We start from the raw sequence: 27,085 nt of genomic DNA on the forward strand, positions 1-27,085 counted from the left end.
AGCCCCTTTAAGAAATTTAAATAGACACTGAAAACTTCATCTTAAACAATATAAATGATGTTTTCTTGAAGCTTGTATCAAATATTGGCCTTGCCTGAACTGGGATGGGGAAGCTTTCCCCTTGTGGTCCATCTTGTCCTCATGACATCATAATCAATTGCCTGGTAAATTACAGCAATCCCACAAAGATTTAGGGCCAAGAATCACTGCTGAAAGGTGAGATGAAAAGCTTTTTATAGTGGAATTCAGCTTTTCATCTACATCAATGACTGATAAAAATCATGGGATTCTTTTCAGAGTTTAGAAATCTCCCTTACTTTCTCTTTAATTCTAAAATTCTTACTTTTCCTTCATTATAATACTTTGACCATTTTTTTTTTTGTTCTGCTCACAGGTTTTTTTTATTTGTGGGTTATAAGAAGAGGAGTTAAACTTCAAAACTATCAGTACCAGAAACATATTTACCAAATCTTTTTTTTCAATTGTGGAAAAAAATGAATTTGGTTCATCTCAGCGGGGAATTCCCAAGACGAATGATCACATGCAATGAAACTATTATCTTCATCCATTAAAATATTATCTAAAACAGAGGTTTCTATCTGGCAGCCAGTAGGCTGAATATAGCCTGCAGATCAGTTTTGTTTGGACCACACACTTTAAAAAATATTTGAAAAGGTTGCCAAGATTTAAAAATCAGGAGATTTCACATAAAAATCTTGATTTCTGGCTTCTCAGTTAAGAAGAAGACAGGTGGAGGAGAAGGGTTAAGAGGAGGAAGGGAAGGAAGACAAGGTAGAAGAGGAGAAAGAAGAGGGGGAGGGAAAGGAGGAGGAGGTGGTGTTGGATCCTTTCCCAACTTGGGCCTGTGTTCCTACCTGGTAACAACTGGCTAAAGCTGAAGAACTTTCTGGTCCACCACAGACCCCACAAGACTCACTCCACCTGTTCAATTTGCCTTACCTCCACATGCCCTTTTAGGCAACTACTGATCTTTAAAATGTCACACTACTCCAAAGACAGTTGGTGGAGCTTGTGGAAGAAAAAAAAAGGGGGGGGGCATCTAGGAACAGATTTAAAAATACATATCTCATGGGCTTAACCAATGTAAGACAGTGGGTAGCAGAATCTCAAAACACACTTGTTTGATAAAACACAAATGCAAAGCAAAGTCATTTTCATAATTAAAATACTTTTAAAAAGGAAATCCAGAACTGATGATCTTGTCTTATATAGTGAGTAGTCTGACAAAGATTTACACTGGTTTTCAATCAACCACATGCTTCTCTACAGCCCAGAAAAGATGTTCACGTTAAACTACTGCCCAGATCTACATATCCATTTTGTTCCTTCACATGTTAACACTCCTGCACTTCCTTTCTAGAATGATCATGTAGTTAAGTGAAAACTGACCCTAATGTGAAAATAGAATATAGCTTCAAGGTAAATTTTAAAAGTCAACATGTAGGATGCATTAACATTGTAGCAAATACTCATCTTTACTGGCTCCACATGTATGCCACAATATGGCATTCATATATTTAAACTAAACGGACATTATTGCAGGTTCAAATGACCCCCAAAATCATGTCATATTTCTTTAAAAATGATTATTACCTAAAAGCAGATGTTTATGACAAAGTCACCAAGCATTCCTATTTGCTTTTCTTTTTTAACTGAACTGAAGTACAAGAAGAAAATCTTTTATATTTCACTATTTCCAATGAATCACAGCAACACAGTATTTCTACCTATTAGTGGATTTTTCAAATTAGGAGCACACTATATTAGCAGAAGAAAGAAAGAAAACCTTTTTCCTTCAACTGCACTAACAGGCTATCTCTGATGTACTGGACAAATACAGCAATGCACTAAATAGGTCATAACACAATTTCATAAAAAGTAAAATTTACATCAACTTTGGTATAGTGTTTTGAAATTATATTTCCTCTTTGGCCTACATTCTTGAAAGATTAGTTTTTAGTTAGGTGTTTCCTTCCTAAGAGGGAAGCATTTTTCTTACATTTTCACCTTTAAAAAGTAATCCTTGAGGGATCCCTGGGTGGTGCAGCGGTTTGGCGCCTGCCTTTGGCCCAGGGCGCGATCCTGGAGACCCGGGATCGAATCCCACGTCGGGCTCCCAGTGCATGGAGCCTGCTTCTCCCTCTGCCTATGTCTCTGCCTTTCTCTCTTTCTCTCTCTCTGACTATCATAAATAAATAAAAAATAAAAAATAAAAGAAAATGCATCCCTCTCAGCATCAGCATTTAAATAAATAAATAAATAAATAAATAAATAAAATAAAATAAAAAGTAATCCTTGAATATATGCCAAATTTACATCACAATCAGACTTTAATCCCCAAATTTTCTTGACTCTTATCAACTTAACTTTAATAGTTCACAAAATCACAATCATACTAATTCCTTAACCCCAGTTGAAATCAGAAAAGAAAAAAATACCGTAAGTATGAGCTCAATAAATATAGTGTTTGGCCTGATATCTGAACAACAATATGATATATTCCTTATGGGAAGCACTTTTCCTTAATATCCATTATGTTTGAAATTTTAGCAATTAGAAGCAGACACCTGGAACTCAATTATTAATATACCGCTCCCCGCCCCTTTTTACACTTCTTTTGAAACCATCTCTTAAGGTACTTCTTAAAGAGATGATCTTATGGGACAGCATGCATATAAATGTTCACATTATTTTCTTTACATCTTGGTATAATCTAAGACTAAACTTAATCTCTTTCTTTGTTAAATATAATAGCTCTAGAAAAAAAAATTAAAACCCCTCGATTGTAAAATGACAAAAAAACAGGAGTGCCTGGCTGGCACAGTTGGTGGCAACTCTTGATCTCAGGGTCATGAGTTTAAGCCCCACATTGGGCATGGAGCCTACTTAGAAAATTGATACAATTCTTTTTTTTAATTTTTAAAAGATTTTATTCACTTATTTGAGACAGAGACAGAAACAGAGATCACAAGCAGGAGACATGGGGTAGGGGCAGAGGGAAAGGGAGAAGCAGGCTCTCTGCTGAGCAAGTAGTCAGATGCCAGGCTTGATTCCAGGACACTGGGATCATGACCTAAGCCAAAGGCAGATGCTTAGCCAACAGAGCCACCCAGGCACCCCCAAAAATGATAAAATGTAAAACAAAAAAAAGGCAAAAAACTAAAGAATACCAGGTAAAGTATAATTCATTAAATTCATGTTGACTGGTCAACTATAACATTTTAGAAAGGGAATTCTATGAAAAACCACAGTAATTCCCACCCATGATGACCAAAGGTTTATACTGGTCTCCTCAAGGCAGCTATAAATACATAAAGCAGTTCTAGAAGACTCCTGATTTTGTTATTTTTGTTTGCACTTTATTGTTTTAAGATGAAAAATGAAGTATGAGATGAGTGTTTAATATTATTTAACCTGTGTTGTATTGGAGATTAAGGTACTGTGCTCACTTAACTCCTTCCTTCTTTCTATAAAATAGGCTTATGTTGAGGCTCAGGTCAGCATTCTGCATTTGTTTTTTTAAAAAAAAAGTACAGGACTACTGACATCTAAAGAACAGTGGGTTATCAGAACACTCAGAAGGCAGGTCTGACTGGCTGGTTTATTTTATTTATTTATTTATTTATTTTAAAGATTTTATTTATTTATTCATGAGAGACAGAGAGAGAGAGAGAGACAGGCAGAGACAGGCAGAGGGAGAAGCAGGCTCCATGCAGGGAGCCTGACATGGAACTCGATCCCGGGTCTCCAGGATCAGGCCCTGGGATCAAGGCGGCGCTAAACCTCTGAGCCACCCGGGGCTGCCCCGACTGGCTAGTTTATTGAGAAATTACTAAACATAAATTGTTTGCACAAGTTAAAATAACCAACTTCTCACTTTTACCAAAAGGGTGTTTTTAATATAATGAACATCCAAGCTTCTCTGACCATGAGAAAACCTGGAATATATTATACATGCATGAATGTGGCCCAGGATGCAGGATATGAGATGTGCTTGCTATCAACAGATTAACACTTCATTTTCATTACTCTAATCTCACCACAGGCTGTGAACACTCTCTTTTTCTTATTTGAACAACAATGGTGCATGAAAAACCAAGCTGACAGGCAGGCAGGGTTCATTAAATGCATAAGGCCTTTATTCCCATAACATGTCTCACCTGTATGAAGCCAGGGTTCGGGCTTCCAGGCTGGCTACTGAAACAAGCTCTCCCAGATGTTGGACTTCCAACTCTACCCTTTTCCACTTAATTTATGATAAATGTCAAAAATAAAGTAAAAATGGAAAAACTATTTCCCCAATGAGTTCTATTTAGTAGATAATAGAATTGGTAACATATTTTAAGATTTATTCAGTTTCATGATTACTTTCCACAGTTGCTCAAGAGAAAAAAAAAAAAAAAAAAGAAAGTGGCAAGGAAGGGAAACAAGGAGACATTTGAAGTTTGAGTCAAAGACTCTCATCTTGGTGTCTCTAACCCAAGCTTAGTTTTGACTTGTATGAGGAGAACTATAGTTTGTCATTGATTTAAAATAAGAATCAATCAAGCTATTTCCAAATGAATGACACTGAGCTTCACCAAAAAGCTATGCTCAAGGACCAGAAAGCTACAAGGTGTTAGGAATCATTACAGTGAGATTCTTAAAATTCCTATAAGCGGGGGGGGGGGGGGGGGGGGGGGGGGGGGGGGGGGAGAGGAGCCATCCACACACTCATTGCATCTGAGGCAACCATTAACAAATCCTCAGCAAAACTAGAAAAACTAGAAATAAATCACTTGATTCTCACAACCAATGGACAAGTGTACACTTTCTGCATGTCTATGTACCATATATAAATGCACTACTATGTAACAATATGAATTTTTAAGTATGTTTCATAGCAACTTAGTAAGTCTTTCCACAAAGTCTAGAGGAGGCCTTGATTTGGGTTCTTTCTGGTACTCTAATTTTATACCTTACCTAAAAAAAGAAAAAAAAAAGCAGTATTAGAAAAAGCAGCAGATAACCTAGCTGACTTAGGTTTTGACAAAAGGTCAACAAAGAATGTTTGTAGGCATTCTCACTCAAGGGACCCCTTTTTTTTTTAAGATTTTATTTATTTATTCATGAGAGACACACAGAGAGAGAGGCAGAAACACAGGCAGAGGGAGAAGCAGGCTCCATACAGGGAGCCTTATGTGGGACTGGATCTCGGAACTCTAGGATCATGCCCTGGGCCCAAGGCAGACACTTAACCTCTGAGCCATCCAGGTGTCCCTCCCCCCTTTTTAAGATTTTTTTATTTATTCATTCATGAGAGAGAGAGAGAGAGAGAGAGAGAGAGAGAGAGGAGCAGAGATATAGGCAGAGGAAGAAGCAGGCTCCATGAAGGGAGCCTGACGTGAGACTCCAGCATCACACCCTGGGCCAAAGGCAGGTGCCAAACCACTGAGCCACCCAGGGATCCCCAAGGGACCCTTTCATGAATATACTTAGTGTATAATTTTTGCCCATATCTCACAAGTGGCCTCCCAGTCATATCCACTGCCCTCTAGCACTGGCAGAGGGCACAGGAGTGGCCAGCTTTCTTTACCTATACCTGATTAGGTACCCCAAACAGCCATCCTAATGATTTAAGTCAATGAAATCTTTCTTGCTTAAATTTTAAAAGAAGGAAAAAAAAAAACATTATTAAAACCCTGCTAATGGAGGTACTCATTTTAATATTGGTTTTGCTATTATATTAAGCCAGCTGAAAGCAATTTATTTTTGGCATGTAAAATATTCATTATCCTAAAATTTTTCTTTTCAAACCCCTCAGTTCAGGCTCCCTGATCATCAAATATGGGTCCTAAAGAACTGTCTAGAGAACAAATAGAAACTTAAAAACTCCTTAATAAAGTTGAAAAATTCATGACAGTCACACAAAAGCGCAGCAGGTATAATACTGGAAGCTATGTCTTTCCCATATAGAATAATATTTTTTAATCTTGTCAATTTTAACAATCTCTCTGCCATGTAAAACAAGGAGTTAAAATTTATTAAAAAACAGTGGTGAATCCTCCTGTTATGTATACTGCATGTTTTCAATTTCAATTTCCTAATGTCATCCATTACTATGAGTTCTGCCATCATTTTAATTCCCTTTTAAAATGTTTCTGTTAACTCTTATTAGCTGCAGTTTGTTTCAGAGTCATACCTTCCACCTACTGAAGGAAAACTTTACATGTTTTCTTCCTTCTGAGGATATGCTTTCTTAGACACAGACATAAGTCTAACTGTATAAAATCATAAATCCAAGAATAACTTTAAAAAAAAAAGAAAAATAGAAAAGCAAAATCTCTTTTCAGCTAAGTACTTTCTTACACAGGCAAAGGATCAAATTGAGCTGCCTTTCAGCGCCTCTGAACGATAAGCCTGGGCCCCTGGTTAGACGTTTTTATCATGCCCTTACTTACCGAACCCTTACATAGCAAAACTTGCGACAGTCTTCTTGTCAGCACTTACACACTGAGGACCACAACTGAGGGTGGCACCTCTTCTCCCATACCTCTAACAGAATAATGTATTGGCAAAAAAGTCCATTTGGTTACTGTTACATTTCAGGTGCATTTCAATTCTTTACTTAGGATAAAAAGAGCCAGTGCAAGTGGGGAGAAATTCATAAAAGGAGAGAAAAAGTGAAAGAGAATAAAGTAAGAAAGAAATCAGGTGTTTGGGAAATGGAAACAGGAAGAAAGGACAGACTAACCATGTATTTATGTCATTAACTAAATTGCTGCCAATGAAATAGAAATGAGACTTAAATCAACCCTTCCCCCTCAACAACAAACAAACCCTAAAGACAGTAGCAAAATAACACTGCAGTCCAAAAATACTGAGTAAATAAGATGTCAGATATGCTCAAGAGAGTCAGTGTTTCAATGAGTAACTTCCTACTGTTCAAGATTATTTTCATTTTCTTAACAGGAAGAAATGAAAAACTGATGGGCTTAATTAAAGAAAAACAAAAGGATATTATTTCACTGTTAAAGGATCAATTCTTTTTTTTTTAATTGGAATGATGATTAATAAGCTAAGAATCTGATTTCTAAGCTAGCCAGTTGGAGTAATGCATTGTTGTTCCACAAGCATTCCCATTCAGGAAGACTCTGCGATGAAGAAATGATACAGTGCTTCTTCGTCTCTTCTCCTTATCTCTGACTCTGTGACATGAAATGCTACACAGAGTGTTTGAACAAAATGACACTGCACATAGTCCTCATCCAAGTGAACTCCAGTTATAAATTCTTCACCTTAGGGTCTGAATGTATACCATGAAATTTGCTAGGCTTCCTACGGGGAATGCAGAAATTGAAAAAGAAGCGACACTTCTATTTTTCCTATTCTCTAATCTTTCTTTTAAACCTGGGGAGGGAAAAGGCAGTACAGGTCAGGCTCAGTGGGACAGAGGTACTGTGACTGTCACAGTCCCAGGCATCATTTTTGGGATGTCATCTGCATATTAAAACTTTCTTACAGCTTGAGTTGCTCAGAATGTTTTTTTCAACTTATTCTTCTTGCCTGTTTACTAGTTTACCTTGTAAGAAAAAGTCCCCTCTTTCACACAGTGCTTTGCTTGTATGTCTAGATATGAAGGCCATTATTCCTGAATTATACCTCTTTTCCTTTATTTCTCCAAAGCTTAAAAATAGATGTCAAAGTTCCTTGAAAGGGTCTTTGACTCCTTTTCTCCCCCTTGCCCCCATCCTTTAGTAGATGAAGATCACCAAGCAAAATGTGGAAGCCAGCTGCTTTTCAGGGAAATAAAAATGGCATCAGCTTTGGCAGAGAGAGGTGAGATCAATCATTTCCTACAATCCCCAAACAATCTCCTGACCAAGATCTAGAGAAAGGTGGTTATGTAGTGGCAAAAACATACTACGAAAGGTACAGAGGTATGAGAGGATTTTCATGTGGTGAAGAATTCATTCTACACAGATAACAAACCAGGCCCCAAATCTCATGTGAAAGAAAATCTTGGAACCATTATATTCCATGTTCTTTGGACAATAACAAGCGGGAGTCCCAGACAAAATTTCTCACTGAAAAAGTCATCCCACGATTCACTCTGTTCTCCCTACTACCACAAAATTCCCTGCCAATATTCTGTGAGAAAAAAAGGAGTTAATTCTTAGATGGATTAAAACACCAGGATTCAAATTATGGACACAAGCTAAAGCAAATTCTAGTTTCTTCTTGAATTCTTTTTGATGATATATATATACATATATATATATATATAAGAGTCCCAAGCTGAGAAAATACCTCTTAGGTTGTACAGAGTCATTAGCTATTCATGTTTATAAGGAAAATCCTATCGAAACCTTTGCAGATTGATATGGGTAGATGCCCAATGTAAGTTTCTTTAAGTATGTGTAATGCACATAAGGTGGGAAGGGAGAAGCGCTAGAATTTTTGTTTTTCATTGAAGTGGATGACGCCAGCTCTCTATCTGTAACGGTCTGTTCCTTTGGAATCAGCTCCCTGTGTCACAACGACCTGGCAAACTTGAATGCTTTCACTATCACTGGAGTCCTTGCAATCCTGCTTTGGCTGTGACCCATTCACTTTTGCCCCAACTTCTCAGAGATGCCTTACTCAGCATCTAATTAGTTAGGGAGGATTTGCCGCGGCTCTTAACCCTGACACAGGAGTGGGAGGATGTGCTGCTGTAGTAGCCTAAATCTGTACTGTCACTACATTAATCAGATTTCCGTAAAGCCATGCATGAATAATTGGATTTATCACTGAATATTAAGATACACTCATAAATATAATTATAAAAAAATACCTACAATTATAGATAAGATATCTGCACCTGTAGGGATTTATTTTTCAACTGTGGTTACTTGATTTACCTTAGTACAAGACTTTAACAATTACACACAGAGTGCCAGTTTGAAGTTAACAGAAATAAGAGAAAAACAACTTCAAAATGATCGCCTACTATATGTTCAAATTCACTTAATGTGTTGAAAATAAACTTGAAATTTGTGTACAGGCTTTTTTAACATATATACACATCTGAATATGTGCATGCTTCACTTGCATTAACATGTTAACAAATAGCACGAATATGACCCTACTACTCTCCCACTGCATTACAAATTAGACAGTATCTGTTAAGTGAAGTCTGCATGTTATACACAGACTTACAAAGTACGGGCCAACACACAAGCACTTGTCTATACTACAATTTATGTTTTAACAATCATACAAATATTCCTAAATATTCCTACTCCAGCGTTACATCATCAGAATGGATGTTAGGAATTATATTTGAATATATGTCTATAGTTGAAACTTCAAAATAAAACATATTATCACTCAAATTAGAGAAGGGAACTGAAATTGTAGGTAGCAGCCTAGTAATTCAACAGGCTGAAATTACATGCTTCCTAATATAAATATTTTCACATCAAGACCATAAGTTTGGTCAATTTAAGACGTGATTACCAAAACATACCAACTGTAAGAAGGGGAGTAAAAAGGGAGGGAAAAGTGCAGAAACCTAGGGATGGATGATGCCTGGCAATGAAAGTCATTTTCAAAGACCATTAACTATCAACTGCTTTACTCAGGGCTCTGATTAAATAAGAATATACATCCCATGTTAAAAGGAATATCTACATGAGTAGGATAGAGTTTAGAATAAATATGTATTATACACACAATAAAGAAGAATCAAACCACAATATACAATTAGAAATACGACTTCTAAGAAAAATTGTATATGTGTCTTTTAAACTGTTAGTGAATAAACATTTAAATTATTTGAGGGCGGGAAATAGGAAGTCAGACAAAACCACCATTTCCACTTTAAAATATAGATTCAACAAAATGAAACTGTGTTTGCCTATATGAATAGAAAGAACTAAAAGAGTACTGGGAGAAAAATTCATATCAAACATGCTTTTAAATGGATTCCAGCAATGTTATTATATATTTCTTACAATATATTTTATTTATCATTTCTCTGAAATGTGCTAGATTTTATATTAGAAAGAAAGTTTGCTTTACTCTGTCATATCTCTGGTGAGCAGACGCTCTAGTATTAATGTAAATCGTTGATTTAATTTTTAGCTTTCTTGGTTTGCCCCTCACCTACCTAAGAAATGATTTCTCTGGTGATAACTAACACATCATGCTAATGAGAGAATCTAATGCACAATAGAAAAATGTCACTACTAATAATATTTGCATGAAGTTAAATAAAGCAACTGTAAGAGAATGTCAGACAGTTGTTCTTTAATAAGACACAGTTTCACAATGAAATTATGTTGTTAATTTTGTTACATCATTGGGTGAATCCTAAATTACTACATAATGATGCACAGAGTCATTTATAATTCTAACTTAGTATTTGACTTGTGTCTGAAAAGAGACCTTATTAAGGGATCTACATTTTATTTGAAACAGGTTAAATATACCTCACCAATAATAAAAGGTAAATGCCCCTAATAATGTGTAAAACATGGGCTGGAGCCATTTACCTGTTACAGTTTCATGTCTGAAAAGATTTCAAAATATATTAGACTACTGCATGCCTTGAAGTAGCTACAAAGAATTTTATTTGATAGTCTCTCAAATGTAAAAAATATGTACAAAAATAGAAAAATCACCTCTTAAAACCTGATTTTAAAAAAAGAAAAAGAACTTCCACAAGCAGACATTATTTTCTGCTTTTAACAATACTTAATGAGGTTAAAATGGGCAAAATAATGTTCTAGACTTCTGGAGATTAACACAGAAGATGAGCAAAGGGTTTCTGGTCATTCTCGATCTGTCACTGATCAAAGTAACTCAAAAAAGAACTTCCTTTACAGAAGTCAAGAGTCATGCCCTTTAAGGTTATCAAATATTGTATGGGAAAAAATTATCCTTTTTGAAAAATCTTACTTAAACATGGGAAAGATGCCGAAAGGAAAATGTGGTAAAATGATCATTATCTTGAATATAAAGGAAACATACTTTGTTCCACTAAATCTAAATTAGCTTCAGTCTGTGATGCCTTTTTGTTAGTATTAGACAGATTTACATATAAGCAGATCCAACTTTGCTCATACAAAAGACAAAGAGTTTTATATCCCTACTTCCTAATTTACCTCTAGAAGACACAAGACTAGATTATTAAACTCCAGTATTCATGAGACATTGCTACAAGTTTTGCTGTAGTTAAATAATACTGATGGTTATTTCTCAGTAACTCAGTTTTGAAACCTGCTAGCTATTCAGTCTTTTCTAGTATTTAAAGAAATGATCTGGTAAATTCTGTAGTTTTAATATTTTTACAGAAAACTTTGAAATAAAAAAAAAATAGACCCAAACAATCTTTTTCATGACTTAAATCAATTTTTTCTTAGAAATTAAAATAATCACAATACAGAAAAACCTCTTTATACAGAATCCTGCATATTTGATTAAACTGGACAAACTTTTACCTGTAGTAAAACAAAAGCTGGCTTACTGTGTATACTGAAACTAGTATTCCTTGAAACTGTTGGCTTCAAGAAAATCATTTCAAGAGAAGCGTCTTTTCTGTGTGCACAGGCACACACACACACAGTCACACACACACTGAATCAGCATTGCTGATAAACTATAGGTAAAGAAAATAAACATATTTTAATAACATGTACAGCACATATATTTTTAGATTTACACAGTCTGAATTTAGGTTTACACAATATTTATACAAACTACCATGTCATCCTGAAGGAGGAAAAAAAAATACACATATACAGTCTTTACACACTTTCCAAAAATGCACAGGAGGTAAACATTTAGTAACCATGACAGAAAAAGGGGGGGGGGGGGTGTTACTAACTATATTAAAACCAAAAAAACCTATATATATATATATATATATATATATATATATATATATATATATGTGTGTGTGTGTGTATACACATACATATATATAGTTAAATCACAGCACTTTTTAAAATTGTGATTTTCTCCCCTTATTTTATTACCCTGTTTAGTAAATGGCATAATACTATGTAGTTTTATATAACATCCATTATGAATAAATTATCTCCCTATATTTCTACTCTTTTCATATAGTCAACTGATGCCAAGACACATGCATGCACACAGGTAGAGACAAAATAGATCTTTACATATTCACAAAGTCAAACAACTGAATCAAAGACACCATAATAGCTTGGTTGTACAAGTTTCTCTTTCTGAGTGATTTCAAATTATTTTCCTAATTCTGATCAATCATTTACTTTTATTAGTTTTTTAGCTAAAATGTTTTCCATGACTTAAAGTCTCCTTAGATTCAAATCTACTTGGAAATGGGCTAGTGCCAAAGAAGCAATCTAACACCATCTATGTGGTTCAATAGCCATTTATCAATTGATCATTATCTCTATCTGGTTTTATTAACTCTTTTCTAGCTAGAGGGAGACCTAAACCAATCTTCCCTTCTCACACACATGACCTTCGCTAACTCATGGAAAAACCCTAAACGTGACATCTAATTTTTTAAAGTGCGGCACAAGTTGCTTGTTCCTACAGTTTCACAGAGTGAAAACACGCTGTGTTACAAGCAGAGAGCCACCCAGGCAGGGATGTGCCTCAGAAACACACCTCTCAAAGCACTCTACAATGACAAGGAATATCTCTGGGAGGAAATGAACTTTTTAACTTGCAAGAATGGGAAATAGCTCATTAAGAGTTGCTTATTGGGTTTATGTTGATTGCATTTAAATCCCAGCTTACTGTATCAGCAGTAATCAGGGTCCCTCTACAGGATATGTCAAAATACACCTTATTCAAATGCCTTTATCCTATCTAGAACGGCATAAAACTGTTCGCTAGCTAGATGCTACAAAACCCTGGCTCTGTGCACTGGCTTTTGCAGACGTACCTCTAAACTTCTGATAGTTTACAGCCTAACAAATTGTTTTCTTTCTTTCATTACCAATAATTTTTAAAAATCTAATTAACTCAATAAAGTATGTAATTCTTACGGTCTCTTACCAGCAAAACAGATTTTAGAAAAAGAAAGCAATTGCAGTATTTTTTTTCCAATGAGTGGAACAGTACCAATTTCTTAACTGCCATCTACTTAAGATCCAAGTGTATTTGCCAGTAATACTTTTCATGCTGTGTGGATGATACAATCATGCTAACTCTGCTTTGTGTGGGTTTGGTGTAGGCTTTTGAACAGCAAGACGTGTCTAGGAGGGAGGCACCAGGGAACTTCCCTCCCTCGCTTGAGCACAGTCCAAGATGAAAGTTTCTGGGTTGTTTCCCTTCGCTTCCTCTCACCCTCGCTCCCCCTCGGAGCCGCAGAGCCAGCAATTGTGCAAGAGGAGCCGGGCGTGCAGGGCGCGTATCACCAAGCGCATGGTACGAGCCGCCGGCTCCGATGATTAATTATCAGTTGCCGCCGGCCTCGCACTAACACGTCGGCTTTCCCGGCAGAGCCAGCACACCCAGCCGCCTGCAGCGCGGCCCGGACCGAGCAGCGGCTTTAGGGAGGACGCGGCGGCTGCGCCCGAGTGTGAGTGCGCCGGCCAGCGCGCGAGCGAGCGGGGGACGGGGGGACGGACGGGCGGGCGAGCGGGCGGGCCGGCGAGTGTGCGGGAGCCGAGCGCCGCCGGCGGGAGCGCAGGGGCGAGCGGGGAGGCGGGCGAGCGGGGAGGCGGGCGGGCGGCCGCGGCGGGTGCAGAGGAGCTGGGACCCGCCGGCACTGCCCGCCACGCGCGCCGCCGCCGCCGCCGCCGCCGCCGCCGCCGCCGCCTCCTCCTCCGCGACCCTCCGCGCTGGCAGCCGCTCCTGCACAGCCTCCTCTCCGCAGGTCGGAGTCGAGCTGCTTCCAGCCCCGTGAAGTCAGCGGGGCTGTGCAGAGGGGCCCCTACATGTTATGGCTGTTTGTTTGGAGAACCTACTCTGAGATAGCACTTTGACGAAGTGATTAATACAGATAGACCGATAACATTTTTGGGTGGTGGCTTTTTTTTTTTTTTTTCAATCTTAAACAGAAAACAAAGAAATAAAAGTCTTCCCATGACCCAGGCTATACTGTGAAACTTTGCAAAGAATGCCTTTGCTTTGCTTTTACTTCAGTATCCTTTCCCCCTTTTTCTTTTAAGGAGCCCTCAGGGAAACCATGAAGTAACCCTGCACATTCCAACACCACAGTTATGACAAAACAGAGCCTAACTATGAAGTGATCAAATTTTTAAAAATGTTTAGAAAGAAAAATAACAGAAACAAAAGTCCATATAACAATTCAAGGTTTCTTTAAAAAAAAAAAAAGAAAGAAAGAAAGAAAAAGAAAGAAAGAAAAGAAAAAGTAACTTACCTGTTGGGACATTCTGAATAAGAGGTTAGTATCAGCGTTTTGCCATGTCCCCATGAACCCTGGTTCAGCCGTAGTCGTTCTGGTTCCGAACTGCATGGAGTTGTCAGTCCAGGAGGCTCTTAAAGTCAAGTCTCTTGCCCTCTTTGGCTCTCTGTCTCTCTGTGTCTCTCTTTCTCTCACATCCACTTCTGCCTCTTCTGACTGAAAAGTGAAGGTGGATTTTTTGAGCCTCTTGGCAGCCAGTAGCAGGAGTGTGGTGTAGTTAAGAAGCTGGCTGAACTGTGCATTTCATTTGGGAAGGGGGAGATTTGGGGGAGGGAGGGGGTCAGAGCTTCTTTCGCACCTTCTGCACAGATACCCCTATCATTTATGCATAGATTGTGACTCCCCGAGCTTGCCTTTGCTCGGTTTAACAGCTGCCTGTCAGGTGTGCAGGCAGCACTGGAGACCCAACCATCAGCTTCAAACTCTCAGCCACTGCATGTCATTGGATAGCAGAGCTAAGAGTCAACTGCACTGTTCCACTGTCAGGCACCAAATGACACCCTGCACTAACCCCTCTCCAAACACACAGATAGATACACACTTAGGCACACTCCAAGCAGTACCATGCTCACGGACGGCACACGGGCTGAAGAGAAGCTGAGGCCCTTCCCAAGGAAATCTTCCCAACAATGCTTTTGGGTGTAACATGCAATATCTGACATCAGTCTGTACTTTAACATTTGTAAACTGCTCTGCTTAAACATTTTTTTTTCTAATTACACTGCAAGAAAGAAACATATTCAGCTCTAAGAGAATGTTAAGTTCGTTCAGTTGTTGTCTAAATGTTAGCTCCTACAAGTCATATTGTACGTGCTGGCCTATTTATAACCACATATAAACTCCTAGAGAAAATAATGTACATAGAAACTTGACCTTCCACTCTGAAAAATAAATAAATAAACCTAGCAGGTTTTTTGAACATAGAAGATGCACAATAAACATTTGCAAAATAAATACATACTATTTAATATCCAGTTCCTCTGGTCATTAATTATTAAATTGGATGTTAAGTAATAAGAAATTGAATGGCAAGGAAAAAAAAAGTACACCTTTTCTTAAAGCTCACAAATAGAAAAAAAAAAATCCTTTGTTAAAGTTCCTGGATGAAGCATCTACAAAATCCTCTTAAATCATAAAAAAAAAAAAAAAAAAAAGAAAGAAAGAAAGAAAAGAAAAAGATGAAGAAAAAAAGCCTGTCCCATTTTGGGGAAAAAGTAATGAATATAAAAATTCCATTTTTCATTCAGGATTTCTATGGAAAATTCTATAACATTTTTGTGCCTGATGAAATATAACCCGGATAGCACATTATATTTTTAATTAAACCAGTTTTAAAAACAAAACATCTATTTATTAGTGTTTATCTACCTTATTTATGGAAAAGCAGAACTGAAGAAAATGCAGTGTACATAAACAGTAACTTCAAAATGGAAAGCTAAATTCATGTCATCTCATAAAAGTAGTCAGCAGGAAAAAGCCATCCTTCCTAAACTTAAAATATAAGGAACATTAATCTTCAACCACCTACAAATATCGAGGACAAATGTACCACTCTCCTTGCTCCTCCTTAACTCAAGAATAACAATAAAGCTTACTCTCTGAAACAACAAAAGAAAAAGAAAAGAGCTTCAATGGCAGCTCTGTGTCATTAGTGGACAATGAGAAAAGATGAGAAAACGTACACTATGTTGACACAAATGTGCCTTCCCCTCTAGAACCGACATCTCCTGAAAGCTTTTCTGTTAAACTTCCCTCCGGTTCACCACCATTAAGCACAAAAAAGTCTCAAAAGCAGCAAATTCAATATCTGAGAAGAAACAAACAAGAACCCAAAGAATTGGTGCCTTAAAATATATGAAGTCCACCTGTGGTCAATAAAAATATTCTTGAGGGGGGAGGGCAGGAAAAGCCCCTATGAGTCAATTGTCAACAGTGACTGTACCTTTACAGCTAGCTATTACCCACTTAAACTCCCTCTAAAATTTGCTAGCCTCTTGATTTCTGAAGTGGCACTCAGTGCCTCAGTCAAGCTGCCTGCTCAGCTCCTGACCTTCCCACTAATGGCTGTTATTTGTGGGAGGCTTAAGGACACTGTCAATAGCAAGCTTCCTCCTCGCTCCTCTCAGGCTCTGTTGTATCGCTTTGCCTGCGTGTTCTCTCTCTCTCTCGCCTGCTTCTTGCTCTCCTGCTCTCCCCCTCACACTCCCCCCCTCCTTCCTTCCTCTCTCCTTTACTCCGTCTTCCTCTTTTCCTAGCCCCCACCCCTTTTTTCTTTCAGTCCTGCAGTCCTCTTCTTTCCCAGGTATCATCCCCCCACCCTGGCCCCAACCACACACACACACACACACACACACACACACACACACACACAACACAACACAAAAATCAACTGGCATGCAGCAGCAAGCACCTGCAGTAATAGACTCTTTTATTAAAACTGTTATTCTGCAAGACTTGAAATTCCCCATGGACCGGGCCATGTCAAAGCCGATATAATTAACTAGAGGCTCAGCAACGGATCAATTACCAGACAAGCAAGTGATAGTGAAATCAATGAAAGATCATCAGCCACATTATCAGTGTTGCAACTCATTAGGGCAAAACTGAGAAATGTGCTCAAAGCGAGCCCAAGCAAGGTGGCATTACAAAACAAAGGGCTAATTTGGAGACCCTGCTGTGAACAATCTGTAACAGAATTAGCCTTTTTTCCCCCTAAACTGCACAGCTCCGTAACTAAATGTGACAGACTGAGAGAAGCAGTTTATTAAGACACCAACCCCAAGTTTATTTAGTTCATAAACTCTCTCCTAGAAAATCAATACAGTCTGTACAGGGTTATTAGGCTGACTAGCTAATACATCCAAATCTGGTCTGCCCATCCAGCAGTCTTCTAACAAAATGCTACCCAGCATAGGCAAACTGAGCTCTTTCAGATATCAAGGCTTGAGTTTGCTCTAGATCAAACAGGTCTGCAATGTAACTAGGACCCGCATATTAGTGCCAAGGCACAAGCCTCAAAAGCACCAGGATATCTTTCTAAGGTTTAAAATTTTTCATAACAAATCTATCATTCCATATTGCACTTGCTAAATGGAGTTGATAAAACAAAATTTTAACTGGTCTGTGTAAGACTAGTTTACAAAGAGGACAAGCCTTGTAAGAGACAACAGTCAACCCAAAGTCTTAACAATAAATGAATCAGTAAACTAAAATAAACCTCAAGTGTGTACACTTGTTCTTTGCAGATTTTAAATTCTGAATATTCATTTTTAAATCAAGTTTTGAAAATACAAATTAGACTCCTCTAGAAGTCCCCAAAATACCTGATTTGAACTTGCCACTCACTGCCACATATAAACACGGCATACAGAATCTTTGATCTTAGGCTAATTTTCTATCCAGCAAGAAGGGCAAAGGTACAAAAAAAATGAACCTACAAGGCACAAAGAGGAGTTCTGATTTTGTCCAGTGGCTAGCCAGTCTATAGATTATGGGCCAGCTGTCTGGAATCATTTGGATTAAAATTATTTAAGGTGAGGGGGTGGAGGTAGGCATCACTTCCATAGTAATTGCCTTTTACTGCCCTGATTCCATGTAGTTCAGGTTAAAGAACTACAAATTACTAAAGGCTATGTGCTGGCTTTCCCACATTTACTGATTGTGAGAGACCATGAATTTAGGAATACACCAACCAGGTCCAAATAGAAACCAAATTATTAGAAAACATTATGGGAATGTGAATACCTTCACCTCACAACACATAGCAGATACACACTTACAAAAACTAAGAAACTGAATGCAGTTTACAGTGTTAAGACAGATTGGAGAACTGTCAGAAAAAACAAAAAGATAACAATTTTTGGAAGTGACTTCTGATGTTTATGTTTTAACATTTAAAATGTTCCAAGAAAAGGATTACACTATTAACATGACTTCGGTATACTGGCTCTAAGACACTAAATCCTAACCTTTAAAACAAAATCCTAAATTCCAAAACAAAAGTACTTCTTTTCACAGGACTTTATTAAAATCCAATTTATAGATTGCTATAAATAAATATTTTCCTCTAATTTTTGAGCTGGTACCTTATTAAGCATTTCATAACTCATGTTTTTGAGTAATCTATAAAAAGTTAAATATACATAATCTAAAGCTATGCTGTAGATGCCAATGTTTTAGATAGTAATTAAAAGTTGTAATTACAGAGAAATTGTATTTTTTAAAACCTTTTTGCATATAACTACATACTGTGCATGTACCCTCAATGAGATCCAATTAGTTGCAAAGAATTTGCATTTCAGTTAGTATGGGATAACAAGACTATAGGGAGGCACAATGCAATTCCACCAGCAGAGTAAGGAAGTGTGTTCTTTCTTGTTAGCTCTGTAAGCAATAATTCCCACAACTGACTGTTTAAAATGTTACTGATCTTTTCAATATTTCAGTATTGAGGTAGCTTTAAGTTTTTCCCTCCATTAAAAAAAAAAATCACAAGTTGGTGAAAATATCAGCCACAATGAATACTTACAGAAACAAATGAACAAAGGATTTTGTTTTGTGTGTATGTTTGTGGGAGTTTTTCTGGAGGGGGAATATTGCATACTTTTTCTCTTCCTCTTAATACTCACTGGTAATTTCTTTAAAGCACATTGCTTTCTTACAATAAGTTCCATAACTGGGGGCAGGGAAACCTCACTGAAACCGTTCTATGTAAATATATATGGTTTTGTGATCCAGGCATGTATCTAGTACTCTGAGAAAGTACTCAAGGCTTTTCATTTCTTCTAGTTATGTTTCCAACAATGTAAATCCTAAGCAAATATCAAATAAATGTATAATTTATATACACAGTATAACAAGCATCTCTAGGACTTCTGCTGGTTCACGGAACAATACCTGTAAATTCCCTGGGTTCAGTTCAGCAGCTGTTAACAGATTCTGTAATCTGTAATGACAGTAAACTGGCCTTTGCTCTTCTTTTATTCACTATTCATTTTCAAGGCTAGGTTAAGTACAGAGCTGGGTTAAAGATCAGTGGTTTTTCATGTGACACACGCTGGTATTCATCTAATGGCTTGTCAAGACAAAACTGTCCCTGTTCTTGCCAAAATAATAAAAATGACGCTCCACATCGCATGACAATCAGCACTTCCTTATGGCAAAACAACTCAAGCTTTTGTAATTCATTTACTTTATGGAAAAAAAATTTAATAACTGGCTACCCAATCCTATATGTGGAATTAGGTTGTCATTCTCAAAGAAGATTTTTTTTAATGTTATATATGGCCTCTCTTAACACTAAAGCAATATGTAAACTAGTTTCTGATCAAATCCGACTTTATCGTATAAAAATAATGCTCACGCTACAAATTCATATGGCATTAAGGAATATAACTTAATATATGCAAATTATGCAGAAGCAGCAGGCTGGGCCCAGTCACAGAGGTGGGGGGAACCAATTGAGGAAATGTCATTTTTCTTGAGAACAAAGTATGGGACTTGCTTTGCAACATCTGTTGGGCTGTGTGAAATGTTAACAGATGTCTTAAGTGAAAAAAGGAAAAAGAATTAATAAAGGAAACCTCCTCTGAACAGATAATCCACCCAAATTTCCATATTCCTAAGGAAAAAAGTTGACAGCAACCTTTTTCCCTTGTGAAATCTGCCATCCCTACTTTATTGTGTAAAGTTTCATTTTCTATGTGAAGTTAAGGGATAAAATTTTTTGACTCAATAAAAAAGAATAGAGAAAAAGTAAAACTAACAATAATTTCAACTGAGATGTTCCCTTTGTGAATAATTATACCATAATCTAAGCTGCCTCTTTCCCCTTGAGTCACATGCGTAATTTGATGGGAGGACAGTGAAAAGTTCACCCTCAAAAAAAGCCACACAAAAAGATGAAATATTACACTAATGTGCCTGCATTTTGGAGGAAAGGAAGGAGGAGAAATAAAGGGTAGCTCTTAAGGTAAAGTTCTGATATGGACACATATCTCCACATTAAGGTTTCCATCTTCACAATTAGGAAAATTCACCTTTCATTTATACCTACATCCCTGCATTCACCATTTGTTCCTACTTGCCTTCCATTACTAGCCTAACAAGGGGTGGAACACCCTCTTTTTAATAGGCAAGTGTTCTATAGCAGTATAATCTTTTTTTTAAAAAAAAAGATTTTATCTATGTATTCACAAGAGACAGAAAGAGAAAGGCAGAGACATAGGCAGAGGGAGAAGCAGGCTCCCTACAGGGAGCCTGATGAGGGACTCAATCTCCCTGATGGGATCACGCCCTGAGCAGAAGGCAGATGCTCAACCGCTGAGCCACCCAGCCATCCCCTATAGCAGTATAATCTAATGACCACTAAGAAAACTTTTGAAATTACTAGTTGGATCTTGGTATTAAATTTCAGCTTTTAAAAAAAGATTTATTTATTTGAGAGACAGAGAGCATGAGAGCACCTGGGACAGAGGGACAAGCAGACTCCCTACTGAGCATGGAGCCCCTATAAGGGGGGCTTATAGGAGCTCCATCTCAGGACCCTGAGATCATGACCTGAACTGAAACCATGAGCCAGATACCTAAATGACTGAACCACCCAGGTGCTGGTATTTAAATCTTAAGAAAACTGGTAAACTTTTCTTAGTTAACAGTTTTCATTCATGTTTCAATTTATTAGATGATCTAGCCAAACATGAATGAAGCAGCCTTGAACCCAGATTAAAAAGATGATGCATACACACCAACTACTGAATCTAACCTAGTGTCTGTTTCTATATTCTATAAATCTTTCTCTTTAGAGATATCTATTTTATTACTTATGCTCTTAAAAACTCAGGACAGGGGATCCCTGGGTGGCGCAGCGGTTTGGCGCCTGCCTTTGGCCCAGGGCACGATCCTGGAGACCCGGGATCAAATCCCACGTCGGGCTCCCAGTGCATGGAGCCTGCTTCTCCCTCTGCCTGCGTCTCTGCCTCTCTCTCTCTCCTCTCTGTGCATTCTCATGAATAAATAAATAAAATCTTAAAAAAAAAAAAAAAACTCAGGACATAAATTTTGGTTAACAAAAAAAGTTTTTGGTTAACAGTTCACGGATTAACTAATTCAAAATGCAGTTAAGGATCTTTAAAGATTCAGGTAAAGGAAGAAAAATACTGTGCTGTCATCTCTGATTGCAAGTCTCAATCTCGCTCTCCTCTATGAGATTCTGCTTTAAAATCGTACATGTTACTTCGTGTTTATAACTACACCTTCTCCAGATGGCTCTGGCAGCCTAGGTTGGGCATTTCAACATATAGAAACCTCAGCCAGAATAGCCTGAAGATTTCAGGGGACAAGATCATGGTCCAAGTTATAAATAAGACATGCTGGCATGCTTTTGGTTTTTGGTTAGTTTGTTTTTGGCCAAAGCATTATGGGTGCTAAACGCTCTGGTGTTTACTCACAGGTATACCGCATCAGAGCATGACAAAAAATAGTAAGTGCTACACCAAAAAAACATTGATCACTTACACTGAGGGGGAAGCCTGTGCATTGAAAATATCATTATGTGACGTCACACCCAAAAAGGAAAACATGCCTCCTAAAATAAAATTTGAATACGATAGGTACACCTATGTGTCTGGGTGTCTGAGTGGTTGAGCGGCTGCCTTCGGCTCAGGGCATGATTCCGAGGTCCCAATATCCGGCCCCATACAAGGCTCCCCACAAGGAGCCTGTTTCTCTCTCTGCCTGTGTCTCTGCCTTTATCTGTGTGTCTCTCGTGAATAAATAAATAAAATCTTTTAAAATTTTTGAATACGATACAAATTTAAATCACTTTAAACAGTGGCATAAACATCCCGCTTAAGCAAACAGTATCTAAAACCTTCATCCTTTTTTTTAAAATTATTATTACAACACTTTATCTGTACCAACTAGACCAACCAATGTGATATAGCATTTGCTGACAGGTCTAATCAGGGGCTCAATTTGAGAAAAACACATCAAGGAGATACCAAAATGCCATAATCCCTTGATACCCTATGAAAAATTTAAAAGTTAAAAGATTTGGGTAGGGTGTGGTAGATGAGGTAGTTTATAAAATATCAGGGAAATGATGAATACTTAGAATCAAGGCATTTGCAGATGCAAAAGCATGTGAAGTCAGCATGAATATTAAAACCTCCAAATGATCAACTATTTTACCTACCCTGTTTTGGCTTAAAAAAACCTGAAGTGACTTTATATGTCTTCTCTCAGGTCAAACACTGACAATGGCTTCTTTCTATCATAACCTAAAGTCAGTTTTTATGAAAAAATCTTCTAGAGGAAAAGAACCAGGGTTGTATTCCCTTAAATGAGTATTAAAAAAACAGGCTTGGGGGTCACCTGGGTGGCTCAGTGGTTAAGCATCTGACTTTGGCTCAGGGTGTGATCCTGGGGTCCTGGAATGGAGTCCCACATCAACCTCCCAGCAGGGAGCCTGCTTCTCCCGATCTGCCTAAGTCTCTGCCTCTCTTTGTGTCTCTCATGAATAAACAAATAAAATCTTTAAAAAAAAAAAAAACAAAACAGGCTGGGGGCATCCAGTAGAGAATTACTTCTGTATGACCAAGCAAAGTTGCAAAGATTGTAAAGATAGTATTACTTTCTTTATTTACTTCCTTCTAAAGTCTTGCAGCCCCACTGAAGATGTCATAATAATAGTTTAAATTACTGTCAGGAAGAAGACTGAGACTCACAGACACCCATGAAATCCAACACTGCTTTTAGTTATCACAGAAAAAAAGCAGCTCTATTGATGGTACCCCCTTATATGAAATACAAAAACCCAAAAAACAAATTTAAAAAGTAAAATCCCAGGCACCAGGGTGGCTCAGTCAGTTAAGCAGCCATCTCTTGATTTCAGCTCAGGTCATGATCTCAGGGTCCTGGGAGACAGTCCCGGGATGGGCATTTGCACTCTGCACTGTGCTCAGTGCAAAGTCTGCTTGAGATTCTCTCTCTCTGCACTGCACAACCCCCCCCCCCACACACACACACACACATACATGCAAGCAATCATGCTCTAAAATAAATAAAATTTGGGAGGCCTGGGTGGCTCAGTGGTTGAGCGCCTGCCTTTGGCCCAGGACATGATCCTGGAGTCCTGGGATTGAATCCCACATCAGGCTCCTTGTATGGAGCCTGCTTCTCCCTCTGCATCTCTCTCTCTCTCTGTCTCTCATGAATAAATAAAGTCAATTAATTAATTAATTAATATAAAAATTTAAAAAGTGAAATACCAATATACCTGAAGTTCCAAAATTTTATAAAGCCAAGACTATGTTATATCCACACATATTTAAACAGAAATATGTTGAAATAAATTTGAATGAAACTAGAGATTGTTTCCAAATTCAGAAACCCAAAGATGTCAGAAATTCAGTAGAGCAAGTTAAAAATAGGAAGAATTAACAGTGGCTTAAGTCTAATTAGTACTGACCTTCAATGGGATAGTGGCTGCAAGAGGGGCAAGGAAAGCTTTTAAGGTACAAGTAATATTCTGTATCCCCATCCTCCTGGTGGTTCTGGGTATGGTCACTTTGTAAAAATCCATCAAGCTATATGTACATATGATTTGCACACTTCTCTCTATGCATGTTATGCTTCATTTCTAAAAGTTTACTATTGCTACTGCTAATGGCACTACTACTAAAAATAATGGTTACAACAGATTAAAAGCACAGGAAATAAAGAAAAGGAAAAACAAGGAAAACAAACAGCATGGAAGAGAAGAAACAAAAAGAGGGCACATATTTATCACAGTCAAAAATTAATCAAAAACTGCAATTATGGGTCAGCCCCGGTGGCTCAGCGGTTTAGCACTGCCTTTGGCCCAGAGTGTGATCCTGGAGACCTGGAATCAAGTCCCACGGCGGGCTCCCTGCGTGGAGTTGGTTTCTTCCTATGCCTGTGTCTCTGCCTCTCTCTCTCTCTCTCTCTCATGAATAAATAAATAAATCTTAAAAAAAAAAAAAAAAAAAAAAAAAAAACCCTGCAACTATGTATACTGCTTGCAACAGTTTCTCCAGAGTTAAGAAGTGTTAGGAATCAAAAAAAAGAAAGAAAGAAAAAAAAAAAGAAGTGTTAGGAATTAAGTAAATATCTGAGTTGCCTGAATGAGGATGAATGTGAAAGGCAGTAAGTGGGTGGGAGAAAGAATAATTAGGCGAGAGATACCTTAACTAGGCAATACAAGAGTGTGAGTATATACAAGTGTCTTAAATGGAAAAGAACATCATACACAACACAGGATCCTGAATCATGCTTGCCAGTGTTGTTCTTTGTAATTATGACTATCTGGGGATAGGCAATTTGGGGTGGGCACAGAATGTGCCTGTCAAGAGATCTGGATACCTTGCAAACAGTATTCCTTGGAGGCAAGGAGTATATCAAGACAATTTTTTTTTTTTTTTTTTTTTTACTGCAAATATAACATACTCCTCTGACCCACCCAAACACCTTTTAAGTGTTACAGTCTCCAAAGCTGATGGCAGCCAACCGTTAAGTAAATAAACCCTGGGGAGAATGGAAGTAACAAAGTGGGAACAACTGAATAATTTGCTAATTGATAAGGGATACACTTTTACCCTGACTAGTTAAGTTTCTCGCTCCCTTTTCTTCCATTTATTATACAGATGGACATTTTAAACATTTTTAGCCACTGCTAGGGAATAGTGATCAAAGCCCTATTTGCCAAATACAAGAAGGTGTGGGGAACATGAAAGTTAAGGCATAGTCCCTGCTCACAAGAAGTTTACAATCAGTATGGAAGATAAGCCATGTATAAAAACAACTGTAATAAAACAGAATGTGATAAGAGAAGCAACAGCACAATCCTACATAACTTAGAAAAGGAGATTCCTTCCAGCTGGGGGTTGTAGGACAAAGTTTCTAAGCAGAGGCAGCATTTGTGCTGAAACTGAAGAACTGATACTATTTCTAGAGAAGTGATCCAATTAGCCTAGAAGATAAGGTAGGATCTGTGTAGAGCAATGATAAATGAAAGGGATTGACTGGTCAATAGTACCATTATTACTGGAAGGGCCTTATATTCCACTATAAAGAGTTGCTATTTATCCTGTATCCACCAACAGCCAAAACTACTGAAAGCTTCTCAACAGCAGCACAGTATGATCATTACTGTATACACTAAAAAGATTTATCTGCCAACAGCATGACAGACAGACTGAAGTGTGAAAAGACAGAAGCAAAGCCACCAATTAGGAAGTTGTTATAATAATCTGAGTAAAATGATTGCAGGCAATAGAACTGGGAAAAGAAGAGCAGATACAATGTGGAGATAAAGCCCAGGGGACAAGAATGATTGATAAAATGTGGGTAACAAATGAGAAGAGTCAAAGATGATACTAAAGCTATAATATTCTGAGCATGAGAAATGGTAGACATATCAACAGAAATGAGGATGGACTAGTTTGTGGGAAGCTGAATTGGAGCTCAGTGTGGAAAAAAGAGATTAAACCAATGACAAAGCATCTAGAAAACTTCAGAAAACAGACTAACACTAGAACTCTCAGATCTGAGAGCCACCTACAGAGAAGTGACACAAGAGGCAAAAGAAGGCAAAGGTTATTAGCATCTAGGGGCACATCTATGATTACTAGGAAGAAAACAGAAGGAGCAATATTAACAAGGGTATTGTGACAGTCCAAGATTCTGAATGATAAGATGTCAGAGTTTAAAGAGGTAGAGTTTCGGTTTTTGGTTTTTTTTTTAAAGATTTTACTTATTTATTCATGAGAGACACACAGAGAGAGCCAGAGACACAGGCAAAGGGAGAAGCAGGCTCCCTGCAGGAAGCCCGATGTGGGACAAGATCCCAGAACACCAGGATCACACTGAGCCAAAGGTAGATGCTCAACTGCTGAACCACCCAGGCACCCTAAAGAGGTAGAGTTTTAAATGTTCTAAAACACAGTGCTATATTTAGAGTATAATAAAACCAAACACAGTAGTAAGGAGTAGTAAATATAGTAAGAGCAAAGCAAAATGCATGGGGATGATAAATACCAAAATCAGAATAGTGCTGGAGCATGGGGTGAGTATTGGAGAGAGGGGATGATAACCTGGGGCTTCACATATATTTTTACATTCTAAGTTCTTACATTTGGGTAAATGGGTGTTCATTACACCATTCCTCTTACATATCTGTGGTTGCAATATTTTATCATTATATTTTGTGTCCTGAGAGCTGTTAATGGACAAATTGGTATAAAAGTTAGAATTCAGATTGTAAAGTAGTTAAGAAGTAAGCAAATTATAAAGACAAGGAAGCAAAAAAGGGAAAATATTCTTTGGAGAAATTTTGCAAAGCAAGGAAGTAAGTAAGAAAAAGGTGGTCTGAAAAGTTTGCATTGGCCTGGAAGAAGCAGTGTTAGTGTGTTGATGGTTTGTTACTTGTTACAGGGGGGAAAAAAAAGAGTGTATCATAGGCAAAGGGACAAAGCCAGTGGAGAAAAGGATATTGAAGATCTAAGCCAGAGGGAAAATGATATAAAAGGGTCCTAGGAGAGAATGTGATCAAGACCACAAATAAAAAGGGTGCCCCTGAAGGGAGAAGGAAAAAATTTTTCTTAGAACCAAAGGTAAGAGATATAAAAAAAATTCTGTGGTTAAAAAAATATA

General features: G+C 37.8%; 1 protein-coding gene across 20 annotated transcripts in view; it reads right to left on the reverse strand.

The window, feature by feature from the left end:
- The window catches only part of BNC2 (basonuclin zinc finger protein 2), a 438,453-nt gene that overhangs the window by 278,964 nt on the left and 132,404 nt on the right, over positions 1 to 27,085 (reverse strand). For 13 of the 20 annotated variants that reach the window (XM_072841444.1, XM_072841439.1, XM_072841445.1 and 10 more), the window contains one exon: positions 14,369 to 14,569. The exons of 6 other annotated variants lie outside the window; for them this stretch is intronic. In XM_072841444.1, coding sequence (XP_072697545.1) covers positions 14,369 to 14,569 — 201 coding nt within the window. Of the gene's footprint in view, positions 1 to 14,368; positions 14,570 to 27,085 lie in introns of those variants that run through there. One more of the 20 variants, XM_072841460.1, reaches the window with a different exon arrangement.

The sequence above is a fragment of the Canis lupus genome, chromosome 10 (assembly GCF_048164855.1).
Source record: "Canis lupus baileyi chromosome 10, mCanLup2.hap1, whole genome shotgun sequence".
Taxonomy (NCBI): domain Eukaryota; kingdom Metazoa; phylum Chordata; class Mammalia; order Carnivora; family Canidae; genus Canis; species Canis lupus.